Source organism: Nesoenas mayeri (genome assembly GCF_963082525.1).
Source record: "Nesoenas mayeri genome assembly, chromosome: 10".
NCBI lineage: Eukaryota > Metazoa > Chordata > Aves > Columbiformes > Columbidae > Nesoenas > Nesoenas mayeri.
This window is the reverse complement of record NC_137560.1, coordinates 16,479,734-16,493,232: the sequence shown is the minus strand read 5'-3', so window position 1 is coordinate 16,493,232 and position 13,499 is coordinate 16,479,734. Positions and strand designations below refer to the sequence as shown.

The window sequence follows — 13,499 nt, the reverse complement described above, 5'->3', positions numbered from 1 at the left end:
GCCTGCTAAGCAGCATGCAGATGTCACAGCAGACCTGGCTCAGATCAAAGCAATTCTGTGCTTGCAGAAGCTACCGCAGCTGCACAAAACGGTTATCCTCCCCAGTAAAGACATTAAAAAGTAGCCTCAAGGAGTAACTGCTATTCCACGAGCTGCCATCAACATGTACCATCTTTTTCCTCTAGCCAGTTTTACACTGCTCTGTATGTGCCCAGATTGCTTTCTGATGCTCTTCTGTTGAGTCTGAGGACTATGCCTCACTGCTGCTGCTTTTCTAGAATAAACAATTACTCAGCTCCCCTGGAACAGCCTCAGATCCTTTGCCATTTCCATGTGCTCACATTATATCTGAAAGCTCATAGAGGACATTCAAGTGATTAGAACAGTTCCAACAGCCCAAACAAGAAGTCAAAACAACATCTCTTCTGGTGCTTGGGAGCACATGATTAACGAGAATTTCCTCCACTGGGAAGGTTCTTGCAGTCTTTGGCCTCAAAAAGTAGCAGACTTTACACACCAGAGCCTTACTATGAACTCTGAACGAAACAAACAGGAGAGGTGGGCTTAAAAATATCTTATGCCTGTACATTGCTTGCATACTGAACCACCCAACTGCCAGCAATCTTTTTATTCACTTTTCCACATCAATATATTCACATTAAAAAACAGCTGACTGGTGTAGCCTGTACCAAATCCTCAGCAAGCAACTCTCCAACCTCTGAGGGGAATCGCCTGAGTAAACACTAGAGAATTGGTCCCTGTAGACATTACACCACATAAGAATGGATGCAAGCAGGGGCTGGGGGTGAGTCTGCTCCCACTGGTCCATCTACACCTGCATTTACAACTTTGCCTTACTTACCAGAGAAAGTTTTCTTTGTGCAAGTGATTATGCAGCGTGGCAGGCAGTGTGGTTTTCTGAGCTGCCAAAGACACGTCCTGCACACAAGCAGAGCCTGACTTCACCCGAACCCCGCACACGGCTGCAGCTGAGTCATCTGGATTTTGTGCTTATGAGTGCAAAAGCGCTTGCTGTGACCCAGATGGAATTAACAGAGTATTCTCCTTATTTCTAATTGTTAGATCATCCTTTTTTTTAACTCCAGCAAAGATGACTTGCAGACTAAGTCTCTTGGGGGTCGAGGCAGTTGTTTTGTTTGTACAGCAATTAGCACAGCTGGATCCCAGGCCACAAATGGCCTCCAAGGCCACATCTATACCATCGTGTTAGCTCAGACCTCAATTCTTCATTTAAGCCCAAACTTCCCAACTATCAACACCGCCTACACAGAGGTTTATACTCTGGCCTAGTCAGGAACATGAAGTGAGCTCACGCCTCATGTAGAGACCAGCTCAGGCTTTGAGCTCTTTCTTCTACAAGGGGTCACCAAGAGAGGCTGCCATGGGCAGGAACTGATGCTGCAGTTTTCTGGATACTCGGCTGGGCCTTCACCATCTGAACTTGAAAAAGGAAGACAAACTAGAGTCACATTTCAACATCACCATCCTAGCTCCTGGAAAAAGTTGGCTAAAAGTTTCAGCTAACAGCAAGAAACATTTGTCTGGGGTGAAAGTAAAGAATCTAATGGTCCACAAGGGTCTTCAGAAAGACGTTCTGACACCATCAGTGAAGCAGTGCAAATAGCACTGAAGTAATAGTTGCTAACAGTTGCTTTCCCAAGCATTGCCTAAGAAAGCATGAGGCAACAGCTCTAGGAAGAGGATCAATAGTATGATCCCAATTTTGCCACATTAGGGATCTCCAAGAACAGTCAACTCTAATCTAGTACAGAGGTCTAATGATATACAATGAAAATTAAAGCCAAAGTCAGACAAGCAACAAAGGTCATATTACTAACAATGTAACTAATTTAACCAGCATTATACTCAAATCCCCAACACTTCAGAGAAGAAGTTCTCCAAGAAACCATGCAACTCTAATGGAAATATTACTCCTGATACAGAAATTACTGGCTGCAGTTTTTGACCTGTCTTGCCCAAGGCAGCTGGAGTATCCTGCTTTTTTAAGGGCCATGCTGCCCCAATCGGCATCTCAGCTCACCAGTCCCTTCCACCAGACCTAACAAGTTTCATCACTTCCAATTCTCTGTGTATTCAGTCTTCAAATTTTACATGATATATTTTGCCTGTGGCACAGTAGATCACTTACCCTCCTCCTACTAGCCCTCTCTGTTTAATTACAGTTTAATGCGAATTGATCTTTACATTAATGAGCCTGTAAAGAAGATTGATTTTCTTCAAGAGACTTTTATGCTCAGTTTGGCAGCAGAGTAGTCCTATTGATTTCACTTTCCTCAGTAAATACGCTGCAGAATGTCGCTGCATCCTCTGTGAATCAGCTAATCCTATTTCACACTCTTTTGCTCCAAAAACCCCTATTCTCATTTCCTTGTTATCTGTGCTTATTAAGAGCAAGAACATGGGGCCAAAGCATCTCAGACAGCTTTGACTGTTGCTAACATACAGTTGACAGCCGCAGGTCACTATCCCCTTTATTCCTAAATGGTTGGGGGCTTAAAAGTAGTGAAAGAAAGACTTAGTGAAAGAAATGAAAGTGATTTTTAAGTGTTTGATCTGTTAACTTCCTTAATTCCTATCCAGCTAAGAATACAGCACAACGTGCTCTGTTTACCACACTTGCTGCAGGGGTCTGGTCAGCAGGCTGAGCCTTACAGCTGCGTAACAGCCTGTGTTCGTGTCCCTGCATCGGTGCTGCTGACTGAATCAGCCTGGCTGCCCTGGAGCCCCTCCACTCAAGTTAGAAGCTGGACATAAACAGACTCAGTTCCACTGCAAATAAATGGTTTCTTCCACCCTCCACTTCTCCATCAGCCCAGGTAACAGAGTTTGAGAACCTACAGAGTTAACAGGCTTGAGCCGCAGCAGAACATTGGGAAGGGAAATCCTCAGCCAAGAGCATGTCAGAGAAAACATCCTGCCATCAACTCCCAAACGTCCATGTCTAGGAACTGTAGCTAAATTACAAATGCTGTGAGAATTTCAGGCAAGATTCTCTTCTCAGTTGCTCCGATGTAATTTCGGAATGAGTCCAGATTCAGACTCTCCCCCTCCCAGCTGAATTTCCTGGCTTTTGTTTGCATTAACAGATGTTTGCATTTAATGTCTGTCTTTATTTGGTAACCCGTACATAGATTATTTTTCCCTTCTGTTCTATTAAAAGCCTTATCAAGTCCCTTATGTTTGCTCTTGTCAAGATGAATGACTTTGGCAGTATTTTCAACGTGCAAGGCAAACAAACTGACTCTTCAAGGAATAATTAAACTGAACTTCACGGCAGTGTATTAGGGCACAGAATGTTTGATACATATGTTATGCTTGCATCCATCTGCAGCTTGAAATATCCAAAGATTTGCAGAAAGCCTTGAGAATTCTCTCTCCAACAGATTCCCACATGCTTACACATACATGACTGGCCCACAGTCCACACGCATGTGGGGTCAAGCAAGTTTTAGGTAATGGAGACAGTTATGGGAAACCCTGAAACAGGGAACGCAAAGCAATCCAGCTGATTAAGAATCCTTTATGGAAAATCTGAGCTTGGCAGCATGGTAGGTTTCTTTCTCCCAGCACTAAAAAGAGAGAAAGTCTCTTCCCCAATTTAAGAAGAGTAGAAGATGAAGTAACTCATTCAAAAGAGCTGTTTAGAGTGACATATATACAACTCTTGCTTTTATAATACATTCAACAGCCCTTTGGAAATACTTAACCACATGCAATACACAAAACCTACTTCAGAGGTTTGTGAGGTAAACACACTCCACACAACTTCTAAACACTGAAAAAAAATAAAAAAGGAAATGTATTTATTTTTCTTTAGCAGTAAGAATACACTGTAACACTATATACTTAAACATAAACCAGTTTCTCAGTACACAGTCCTCATTATGAGTCTTCACCCTGGGTTTAGTTTGGCAGCCTCCCCAATAATTACTTCACAGATTTGAAGGCCAGAAGAAACCAGTGTGACCATATAATCCAATTCCTTATATCACACCAGGCCGAAGAACTTTACGGAACAACTTGTGTATCAAGCCCATTAACCTGGAGTTGAACTAAAGGACCGTCTTTTAGGAAGCCATCCAATTGATTTAAAGAATCCCAAGGCTGGAGAAAGCCTCACTTCCTCAGCAAATCATTCCAATGTGAGTTAGTCAGCAACATTGATTAAAGCAGGTACTTTAAAACATCTTTCAGATTATTTTTACCTCTGATAAAAATTAAAAGGAAATGCGGGGCGGGGGAAGTGGCATTCTTTGAAACAAGCTAAACAAAGAGATCCTTCTTGCAGAGGTATGACAGCAGCATTACAAATCCTGCTATCAGAGTTATTTATGTGTAGCAGCTGAGGAAAGCAATACAGATTTCTGGAAAGTGATCCTAAGCAGGTCTGTTTAGAATACCGTCCTTTTATCATTTGGCTTTGTACCTTCTCCTTCCTTCTGCACCACTCTGAAATTTCAGAGGAGCTGTAAATCTACTGCCTTCCACCAGTCATTATTCCTCCTTTCCAAACTGCTTGTTTCGTTTCAGGAATTAAAAAAACCAAAAACAAAGCTCTAGCAATTTGATCCTTTGCCAATGGCTAAATTAATAGCAAAAATAACAAGAGCTTGTGAAACTCAGATCATTTATAGACACTGGGAGAAAAAAGCTGATTTGAGGGACCTAAAACTGTACGCTGCATGGTAAATTGTATGTAAGCTTTTGACTCATAAATCAGAGTTTTTTGAATCCAAGTGCATAACGCCCTGAGTAAGCTGAGTTCAAGTGGCAGGCAGATGGCCTCTCGAGTCAGCGGATCGTGCCTTAAACAAGGGACACGCTGCTCGGAGGGAGTTACTGTCCCCCTCTGCAGCCAGCAGCCCCCATATCACACATCCAGACTTCACATGTGGTCACGCAAGCAGGGAGGGTCTGCGGGAGGAGGCAGAAATCAAACGAGATAGTTTCACACCAACTGCGTGTGACACATTTGATAGGTCTGATAACTGCTGAGACACAAGCCACCTCCTCCACCCAGGAGGTGAAGTGGTTACTTAGGCATTTTACAGAGACACTTGCTAGATCCAGCACTGATGACAGCAGAGGAGCACTTTGCTTTTCATAAGCTCTGCCAGAACATGGTATAGCCAAGAACCAGATCAAAGGTGCCATATCTCAAACAAAAGCTAAACTCACTTCACGCCAGGAGTGAGATACGGACACCGATTAGAAGCTAAAAATCTCTAAACTGAATTAAAACAGTAAGGGAGTTCTTCTGCTTTGCATATTTTAACACTGCCTAATGGAAGAGCAGGAACAGTGCCAGTTCATTTCGCTCAATTCTGTCCTTGAGTTAAGTAATAGGAATTTACTTTTAGTCAAGTGATCAAGGTTGTCTTGGCATAAGTTGGAACCTTTTGTGCATGAGAGGTGGTATGGACCCAGGCATTTTCCACTACAAGAAGCAACTCCATGGCAAATGTGGACACCTGCCATGGGTGCACACTGCAGGGACACACACTAGAAGCCTTCACTTGAGCTGCTCAAGTGCTTTGCTGGAGTCTGTATCAACTATAACCACTTTCTCTTCCTGGGAACTTGGGAGGTATCATGCATACCTCAGCAAAACTCCTTCTCGGTGTGCATTACAAGCAGACATATGCAAAAATAATTTTAGAAATCCATACTCTTAAGATACTAAGAAGTCTGATATTATAATGTCTTTATTCCCTTCAGCAGCATCCCCAACCCAAGTTCCTTGGTGGCAGGTACACAAGTGCTCTCAGGTGTCCAACACTTCTGCAGGCACCTAAACTGCCTACGTCAGAAACTTCAAAGCTTCTGCAGATTTGGCCTTACAATCATCAAGCACTCTCAGAAAAAAAAGTTGAAAGAGACCCTAAAAACAAGCCTGGAATGAGTTCCCTGAAAGATTAAGATGTGCATAGTCTCTGGCTTTAAAAGACAAAATTATCAGAGCAGGGCCAGGGGAAAAAAAAAAAGAAAAATCAAGCACAATATAGGAACAGTAAAGTTATATACTCCTTTAATAGCACAAGTATGACATAATCGTTGAAACCCAAAGGCAGATGATGAAAATAAACTTTACTCAATGTGCAACTAACTTGTAGAGTTTACTGACATAAGTTACCACTGATCATAAGCACGACATTAATCAAGCCCACCATCATGCAAATTGCACAACTGCAGAAGATGTTTCTTAATTAAGGTGCCAACAAGCCTGCAGTCTGGAGAGTCAGCAGAAGCAGGTGTGACACACATGAAACTCTGGGTCAGTAGCAGCCAAACCCATCCCACAAACAACAGCTCAAAAGCCAAAAGATGCAACAGTGACTTACAGGTGGAGGGAGCGGACACTGGCAGCAGCAGGTCCCAGGGAGGGAATGGTGGTCAGCTCGTTGTTGTTCAGTCGCCTGCAAGAAACAGAATTAATTGTTGAAGCAAGCAGCCTACGACCAAGCATGTGGGAGCAGGGGACAGCCATGGTGCTTCCTCAACCATCCCTCTACAATTCTTTGGGATCACTGACATTCTGGTGGAGGCCTCCATCCCAAGGGAGATGTTTCTCTCTGATAGTCCCTCCTTATCCTCCCAACCCTTAATAATCACAGCCACCATAACTAGTTCCACAGTATCACCTTCATAAAAGCAAGGCTCTTCTCCTTCTTCCACCCACTCTCTTAAGCAAAGTCAAGCACCACTGAGGAAGGCGCTGTGCCACAGCCCTCTATCAGCCTCAATTTCCAGTGTTATCAGGGAGTGGAGCCTGATAAAAGACTATTTGCACCCACTGCCTCAGGATGACAAATTTAACCCCCTCCCCAAGCGACAGCCCCAACTTGCCCCTCCATGCCAGGCCAGGGTGCCAAAGCAGCAGAGAATGGCGGCCTTAGGCCTCCTCTCCACACCAGACTAAGATCTGAAAATCCTGCAAGGGCAGCCAGCACCGCACACAAAGAACTGGTGCTGAGCACAGTAATGCCACCAAAAGCAGGTGACCTGCTCCAGCCGGCCAGGGAGCACCGTGCAGCCCCCCGGGACTAATGGCAATTGCAGATGGGCCCTGCTCCTGGAAATGCCAGTGCAGAAATGTCCCCCTCAATGGCCTAATGTTTGAAGTGTTTTTCTGACTGAAAACAGATCCTCGCCACGTGACCGGCTCTTCCTTGGTTTAAAGAGCCCCTGTTTGTATGGTGAATTAGTCAATTAATTACTCTAACAGTCGCTTGTCTGGCTGCTTGAAAATTACCTAATTTCTTAGCCATCTTGCCCACGCCCCCACCGCATGCTGAAGCAATTAAAGCCGAGCCAGGCAGCACATGGCAGCTCCCTGGGACCCCCCAGCCGCCTCCATCAGCCATTGCTTGGGGCAGAGCCTCGCTGGGTCTCTCTCCACCACCGCCTGCTTCTAAACTATTCCCCTGCTGTAGGGGCTCTGCAAGATCTTAAAAAGATCACAATTCAGGTGTGAGAAGAAGAGGACCCCACATCAAGCAGGGGAGCACAGCTCAGGTGTGCTTAGCCACAGCCACAAGTTGGGGCAATCCTATTTTTTTTTTTCCTATTTAAAACTATTTTTGGCAGGTGGGAGAGGGCAGCAATGCATCCATTCCAGAACTTCCTTCTAACTCCTCCGAGAGCAGGCAAGAGATTTGATTTCATGAGGAGTTCCAGGCACTGCTGGGATAAAAGCCTTCCTCAGCCTCAGCTCTACCTCTGACATTATACCCGTACCTTAAAATGTACGAGGAAAAAAAAAAGCCAGATGCATTGCAATTCAGCAAGGAGCTCCACTTTGCAGCTAAAAGCTCACTGCTGCTCCTATTATAGCAAGGTCTAGACCTTTCAAAGGTACAAAGCAAGCGAGAAAGTGCATTAAAATGCTTATATTTGTGTCATGTTTTCATAACATCCAACTGAGCATCTTTTTGAAAGGCACTGGAGAGAAGGATAATTAGGCGCACCCTCCACTAGCCTGGCTCAGCTCTGGTTAAGTGGCTCTGACACGGACTGGCATCCAACAACTGGTCAAACCCTCCTCTGACATAAGTGTGATTTTCGTGTATCAGTCTCCTGTCAGGTCAGCAGTCAGTCAGAAGTGCTTCTCCCACTTTATTTTCTCTCTTGGCTCACAGGCACCAGTCGCTGACAAAGAAGAGAAAGCCAAGCTTGGTGTTTGTCTGGGACTTCCCTCTCATCTTGCCCTTCACCCACGTAAAGCAAACAAAAATAATAGCAAAAAAAAAATCCCCAAAACAGAAGAGCCAGGCTCAACAAATTTTAACTTTCAGCCTCCTTTCTCCTCCCCAGCCCTCACCTTGGACAATACAAACCTGCTGCCTCTGGATGCTAAGGCAGAGGAGGAGGGGGGCCACCCATATAAAATATTTACGGTCCAGTTGCCAGGCTGGTGTCAAGCTGAAATGGAGCCTGCTCAAAAATAGCACAGCTCTCCAGAGCTTTCAGTGAAAGGCACTTTAGAAAATAAAAGGTGAGTTGTTTGGAGAGGAATTTTAGCACAGTTACTACTTCTCTGTTACAAGAGAGCCTGGAAAACCTGAGAGCTGTGCAAGCACCACTTTCATGGATCCCATGATCCACATGACCTGAGGAAACCCCGGGAAGGACCAAGGACCTACCCCAGAGCAGCACCCGCCATCCCACCCTTTCAACCGCAGTACAAGAATGGATAAACCCCAGAAGGGTCACCAAAGGGGATGAGAGAAAACACAGGTGTCCTGAAGGAGGAAAGCAATGTCACAGTCGAGCCCCTTCCACCTGAGCATCCATCAGCACAAAGCTACTTATTTCAGAGCATGTGGGATCATGGGGTTTCATATCACTTTGAGCTACTAAATTTCATCCCACACAGACTTAAAGCTTTCAAGGTAAAAAAAGCTTCTTAAAAAAAACACAACTGCCTAAACCCAGAGAAAGTGAAAAAATGTATGGTAAATACAGCTATTATTTTATTGCTTTCTTAGCAAAGCAAACAGAGCATCCAAGATAATCTATTCAGTTTAAATCTTTTGGTTCACAGAGATTTTCTTGAAATTAAGGGAAAACAAAGTTTTTTTACAATATATCACACTAATTATTCACATAGAGACACACAAAGAGCTTTGAGCCTCATCTGCAGTGCTCAGGAACCACAGGCATAGCGTCTGAAGCACCATGGGAGGCTTTGGGTCTTATCAATACATCTATTATTTGGGGCAATCTCTTTCCCTGAGGCTGACTTGGTTTGCCCAGCACAGTGTGCACAGCAAAACACTGACTTGCTCTCAAGACATGCCACAGCATGATGCTTATTTCATGAATGTTTGCAGAGCGCTTAAAAAAAAAAAACACCCAACCCTCACAAAGGAGATGCTCTAGCAGTATAGATGTGGTTCTCTTTGTGAAATGCAGTTCATTTCAGTGGTCTGTGGTTTAGCTGTTATTCAAAAGCAACCAAGATTGGTAGATAGGGCTTTTAATAAGCTTCTCCCTCACACTTTCCAGAGCCTGCCTTCCAGGCTCAGCTCCAGACCTCTGCCTCCCTTCCAGTCTCCCATTTCTGGTTGCTCCCTTTCCCTCCTACTCACTACTCTGCTCTCTCCCTTTTCCCTAACCCTGCCTTTCCAACACAGCAAGCAGTTCTTATCTACACCATTACTCTGTGAGTGGCATTACTTACCTCCCCTGAACCCTCACAACTTTTTTTTAGCAGTTGACTGTTGCGTGCAGGGCTTGTCCTGCTCTCGACACGTGCAGCACTGCGCACAAGGGAGCTCCCTACCTAAGGAATCGGAAGCCATACGCATTTCCCAGCTTCACGCTCCCCAAAGTCACATGCCTTCAGGCGCTTCCACAAATAAAAGCTATTGCTAAGCCACAATGATGTTAGGATAATTCTAAAGTCTCATGGGATCAGGGCTGTGATTCTCTTCTTTAAGCACAGAGCAATTTAAGGCTTTCCACAGCTTAAAGAGAAGTTGAGAAAACAGATCCTGTAGGCAGCATTTTGCTTACCTGGATCACTTTCTCTCCACTCCCTGACTGCTCTTTGGGATGGCTATGATGAACTGACTGCAGAGCACTGCAGTTCCTCCTCATGCATGTTCCTCACTTCATCATGATCCCTAGTTAAGTCCCTACTATTAGTGTAAGCAGGGGAGCCAGAGGCAATCAGGCAGGGGGAGAGATGCTATATTAGTCCAATCCTGCCAGCATTAGTCAGGCAGAACTCCCACTGCAGCAAACTCTGTTGCCTGTAAGAATCGCAGGATCTGGCCCCTCCACAAGTCCCATAGCCAACACTTAACAAAAACAGACAGAGGAACAAGAGAAAATGTATTATATACACAGAGCGCTGCATTGTTTCTGAAAGGAAATGTTTCTTCAGTTTCCCATGAGGCATCAGTAGCTCTTCAAACAGAGCCCAAACCTCAAATATGCCAGCGATTCAGCATTCAAACGCAAGCTCATTACCTCAAGCCACCGCTTGCAATTTCAGTCACTTTCATTTTTCAAAACCCAAAAATCAGCGCTCCGGTAGAATCACCGTGAATAGCTGACAAGCACAGCTCCTCTGAGAGTGTAACTGCAGGGCATTTACACAGATTGGGAGCTAGAAAAGCCCACGATTCCCCAAACAAGGCTTCTTTTACCAGCAAGGGGAGTCTGGCACAGCTGCTCAGACCTCCACCAGGTCCTTCTCTTCCCCAACTAAAGCAGAAGACAGCTCTGCTGTTTTAGCCTCTCCTAGAAGACTTCAACCAGAACTTGTTCTGCTTCCAAAAGGAGCACAAATGTCTGAGAAAGGAGGAGACACAGTTAAGTGCTTTGTTATCCCACTACACTACACCTTTGTTTCCTGGGAGATTTGGGTTAGGCTGGCATCAGGTATCACAATCCAGGCAGTTGTGCCTTGCTCCGGGGTTATCCTTTCAGCAAGGAGCGATGTGTGCACGTTCAGGTGTGTCAGCTGAACTGCTCTCTCACAGCACTGCACAAGACAGAGGGAGGCAAACTCCAATGATTTCCAATAACAGCTGTGCTGTTTTCATTAGGAATGCTGTGTTCTGCTAATTGATTAGTTTAAAAAAACAGCACAGCACAGGTACAATATGGAGGAAAAAAACCAAAACCTCCACGCCAAGTTGGATCTGCTCATTCTAGTAAGCTAAAGGAACATACTGTCTTGGGAAACTAGATACAATTTCCTCCTGGCCCACAAGCTGCCCTGGCAAAATACAATTAAAACCTTTGAAAGAACACTTACATTTCCTGAAGGTTTGACAGCCCTTCAAAGGCGGAAGGATCAATCTCCGTCAACTTGTTGTAGCTCAGGTTTCTGTTAAAATGAAAGACAGTGGGATCAGCACACTGCAGTTACTATGCTCAGCAAAACACAGTCATTTTATTTATTCCGGATTGCACTGAGAAGGTGGGTTTGTTTTTAACAAGAGCACTTAAACATGGCAGAGCAGCACTTTTCTGCTGAATACATCAGAGTTACTTTAGTTTTGTGATCAAAATGTCATCTAGCTCTCCCTAGCTTTTTCCTCTTTCGCATTAGTGTGGTTTTAATTTGTCTTTATATTACACAATTACATTTATTATTCTTCTATTGGTTATTCACAACCACAAAACTAATCACAGATGAATAGGTTATTTCCTGACAAATTAAAATCTGAATTGAAACAATCAACAAACCTTCTGCTAAATATTTTATAGCTATATTCACATGGAGTGTTTTTATATACCACCATGTATTACCTACAAGCAAAACTACACATAAGTACATACACTTACTATGTGTAAACATGACATATTCTACATTTTCTAACAAGATATTAGTATATTGCTAAATGTTGAGGTTTTTTTAATTAGTGTGATTACAGCTTTCAGCTGGTTACACAGTAGTACACACTTTGCTCTTCAACAATCCCAACCAACACTTTCCAGCTACCCGACAGCTCAAATCCAGATCATATTATAGCACTTCACTGATGGGAGATCCCAGAACATTACCATCTGGAAATACAGCCAGAACATTCTGGAAGGGATGCACTGTGAGGGACAGCAAACAGAAAAATGATGCAAATAAAGTACCAAACTCTGAACACCACAAGCAAGATCCTTGGCGTGCTCTGCTGTAGCATCGCGTGGCACAACAGCAAAGCTTCCCTTCCTAGATTTGCGCTATCAGCACAGCACACGCAACAGGTCGAACCTGCAGCTGGGGACTTACTGGGAGAGCACAGATCAATTAAGACCAAGTGACTAATGACGCGGAAATTAACAAATGGCCTAATTAAAGTGATGTATGCAGCGCTCCCATATTCCTGTGAGTGTGTAATCTAAAGAGGGAAGAGGCAAAATGACGGGCGGTGCAAGAAAAGCAACCGCAAGAAGCTGTAAGGAAATTGTGAGGGGGGACCTGCTTTATTTTCACCTGGCTCCACACCCTGCTCTAGGATATTATCCTGGGTAAAATTCAACCCTCTCGTCTCCTCTGCAGGGAGGTTACACCCTCCTACTGCACCTCTGAACATGACCCAAAAGATTCATGCCCCGATTTCAGATAAGCCCTCAAACATTCATCTACTTATTCAAACCACCAAGCCAGTCTGACTAGAAAACTGGCCAATCTTCCCTCTTTTGTATATTTTCTTTGTTTTAAAGCTGTGCCCACAGAACCCAAGCAGGTAAACAGGACCTAAGTCACCAGGGCACCTACTGAATTTTTACCCACACTACATAACCCAAGAGCTGAGGACACAAAAACAGGGGCAGCAGCCAGAAGAGCACAGAGACCTCCTGTTTGAATTGCTAACCCGCTGCACTTGGTGGCAACGCAAAGAGAAATCTAGGCCGACAGCAACCTTAGAAATACCAAGACTTGAAAGACTACAAAGCTCACCAACTTCACACGATTAGCAGGAAGCGATAAACACCTCTTTCAAGCTAAAAAGCAATTATTGATCGCTTACCCTCCTATAATGCATTTATGGGAAGTCCTCAAAGCATTCCCCTGTTCTCACATCTCTCACCCATAGTTCTCACACACGCACCGTTCCCCATAATTTCAGCACAGCCAGCTCTGGAGACAGTTCCCTGCATCTTGCCTGAAGTGTTCCATTTTTTTGCCAATACCTGCTGTGAGAGAGGGCTCTACAAATCAACACAGGCTGGCTCTTAACAGAATCTAGACCTGAAGCCACACAGGAGCATAAAACCTAACCAAGCATCTAGTTTTAAAATACGTTGTCCTGTAAGCCCCTACTGTATTTTAAAACACTCAAGAGACCTTTAAATCAATACCAGCCTACAGCAGATATCCATTTCACTATGAACTCAAAAGCATTTATCTAAATAAAAGTCAAACTGCAGTTTAAACTCAGAGCGCATTTGAAAGCCAAGTCCATATTCATAGCACAATTATGAATTAAAGTGCAATTTGCCCA

The 13,499-nt window shown here is 44.2% G+C and overlaps 1 protein-coding gene across 1 annotated transcript in view; it reads right to left on the bottom strand.

Annotated features, from left to right (window-relative positions):
- Positions 1 to 13,499, bottom strand: part of LRIG1 (leucine rich repeats and immunoglobulin like domains 1) — a gene marked incomplete at its 3' end in the record, with an annotated part of 88,871 nt that overhangs the window by 42,637 nt on the left and 32,735 nt on the right. The window contains exons 2-3 of the mRNA XM_080350802.1: positions 11,312 to 11,383; positions 6,384 to 6,458 (exon numbers count right to left, since the gene is read on the bottom strand). Of these exons, the coding sequence (XP_080206928.1) occupies positions 6,384 to 6,458; positions 11,312 to 11,383 (147 nt within the window). The remainder of the gene's footprint in view (positions 1 to 6,383; positions 6,459 to 11,311; positions 11,384 to 13,499) is intronic.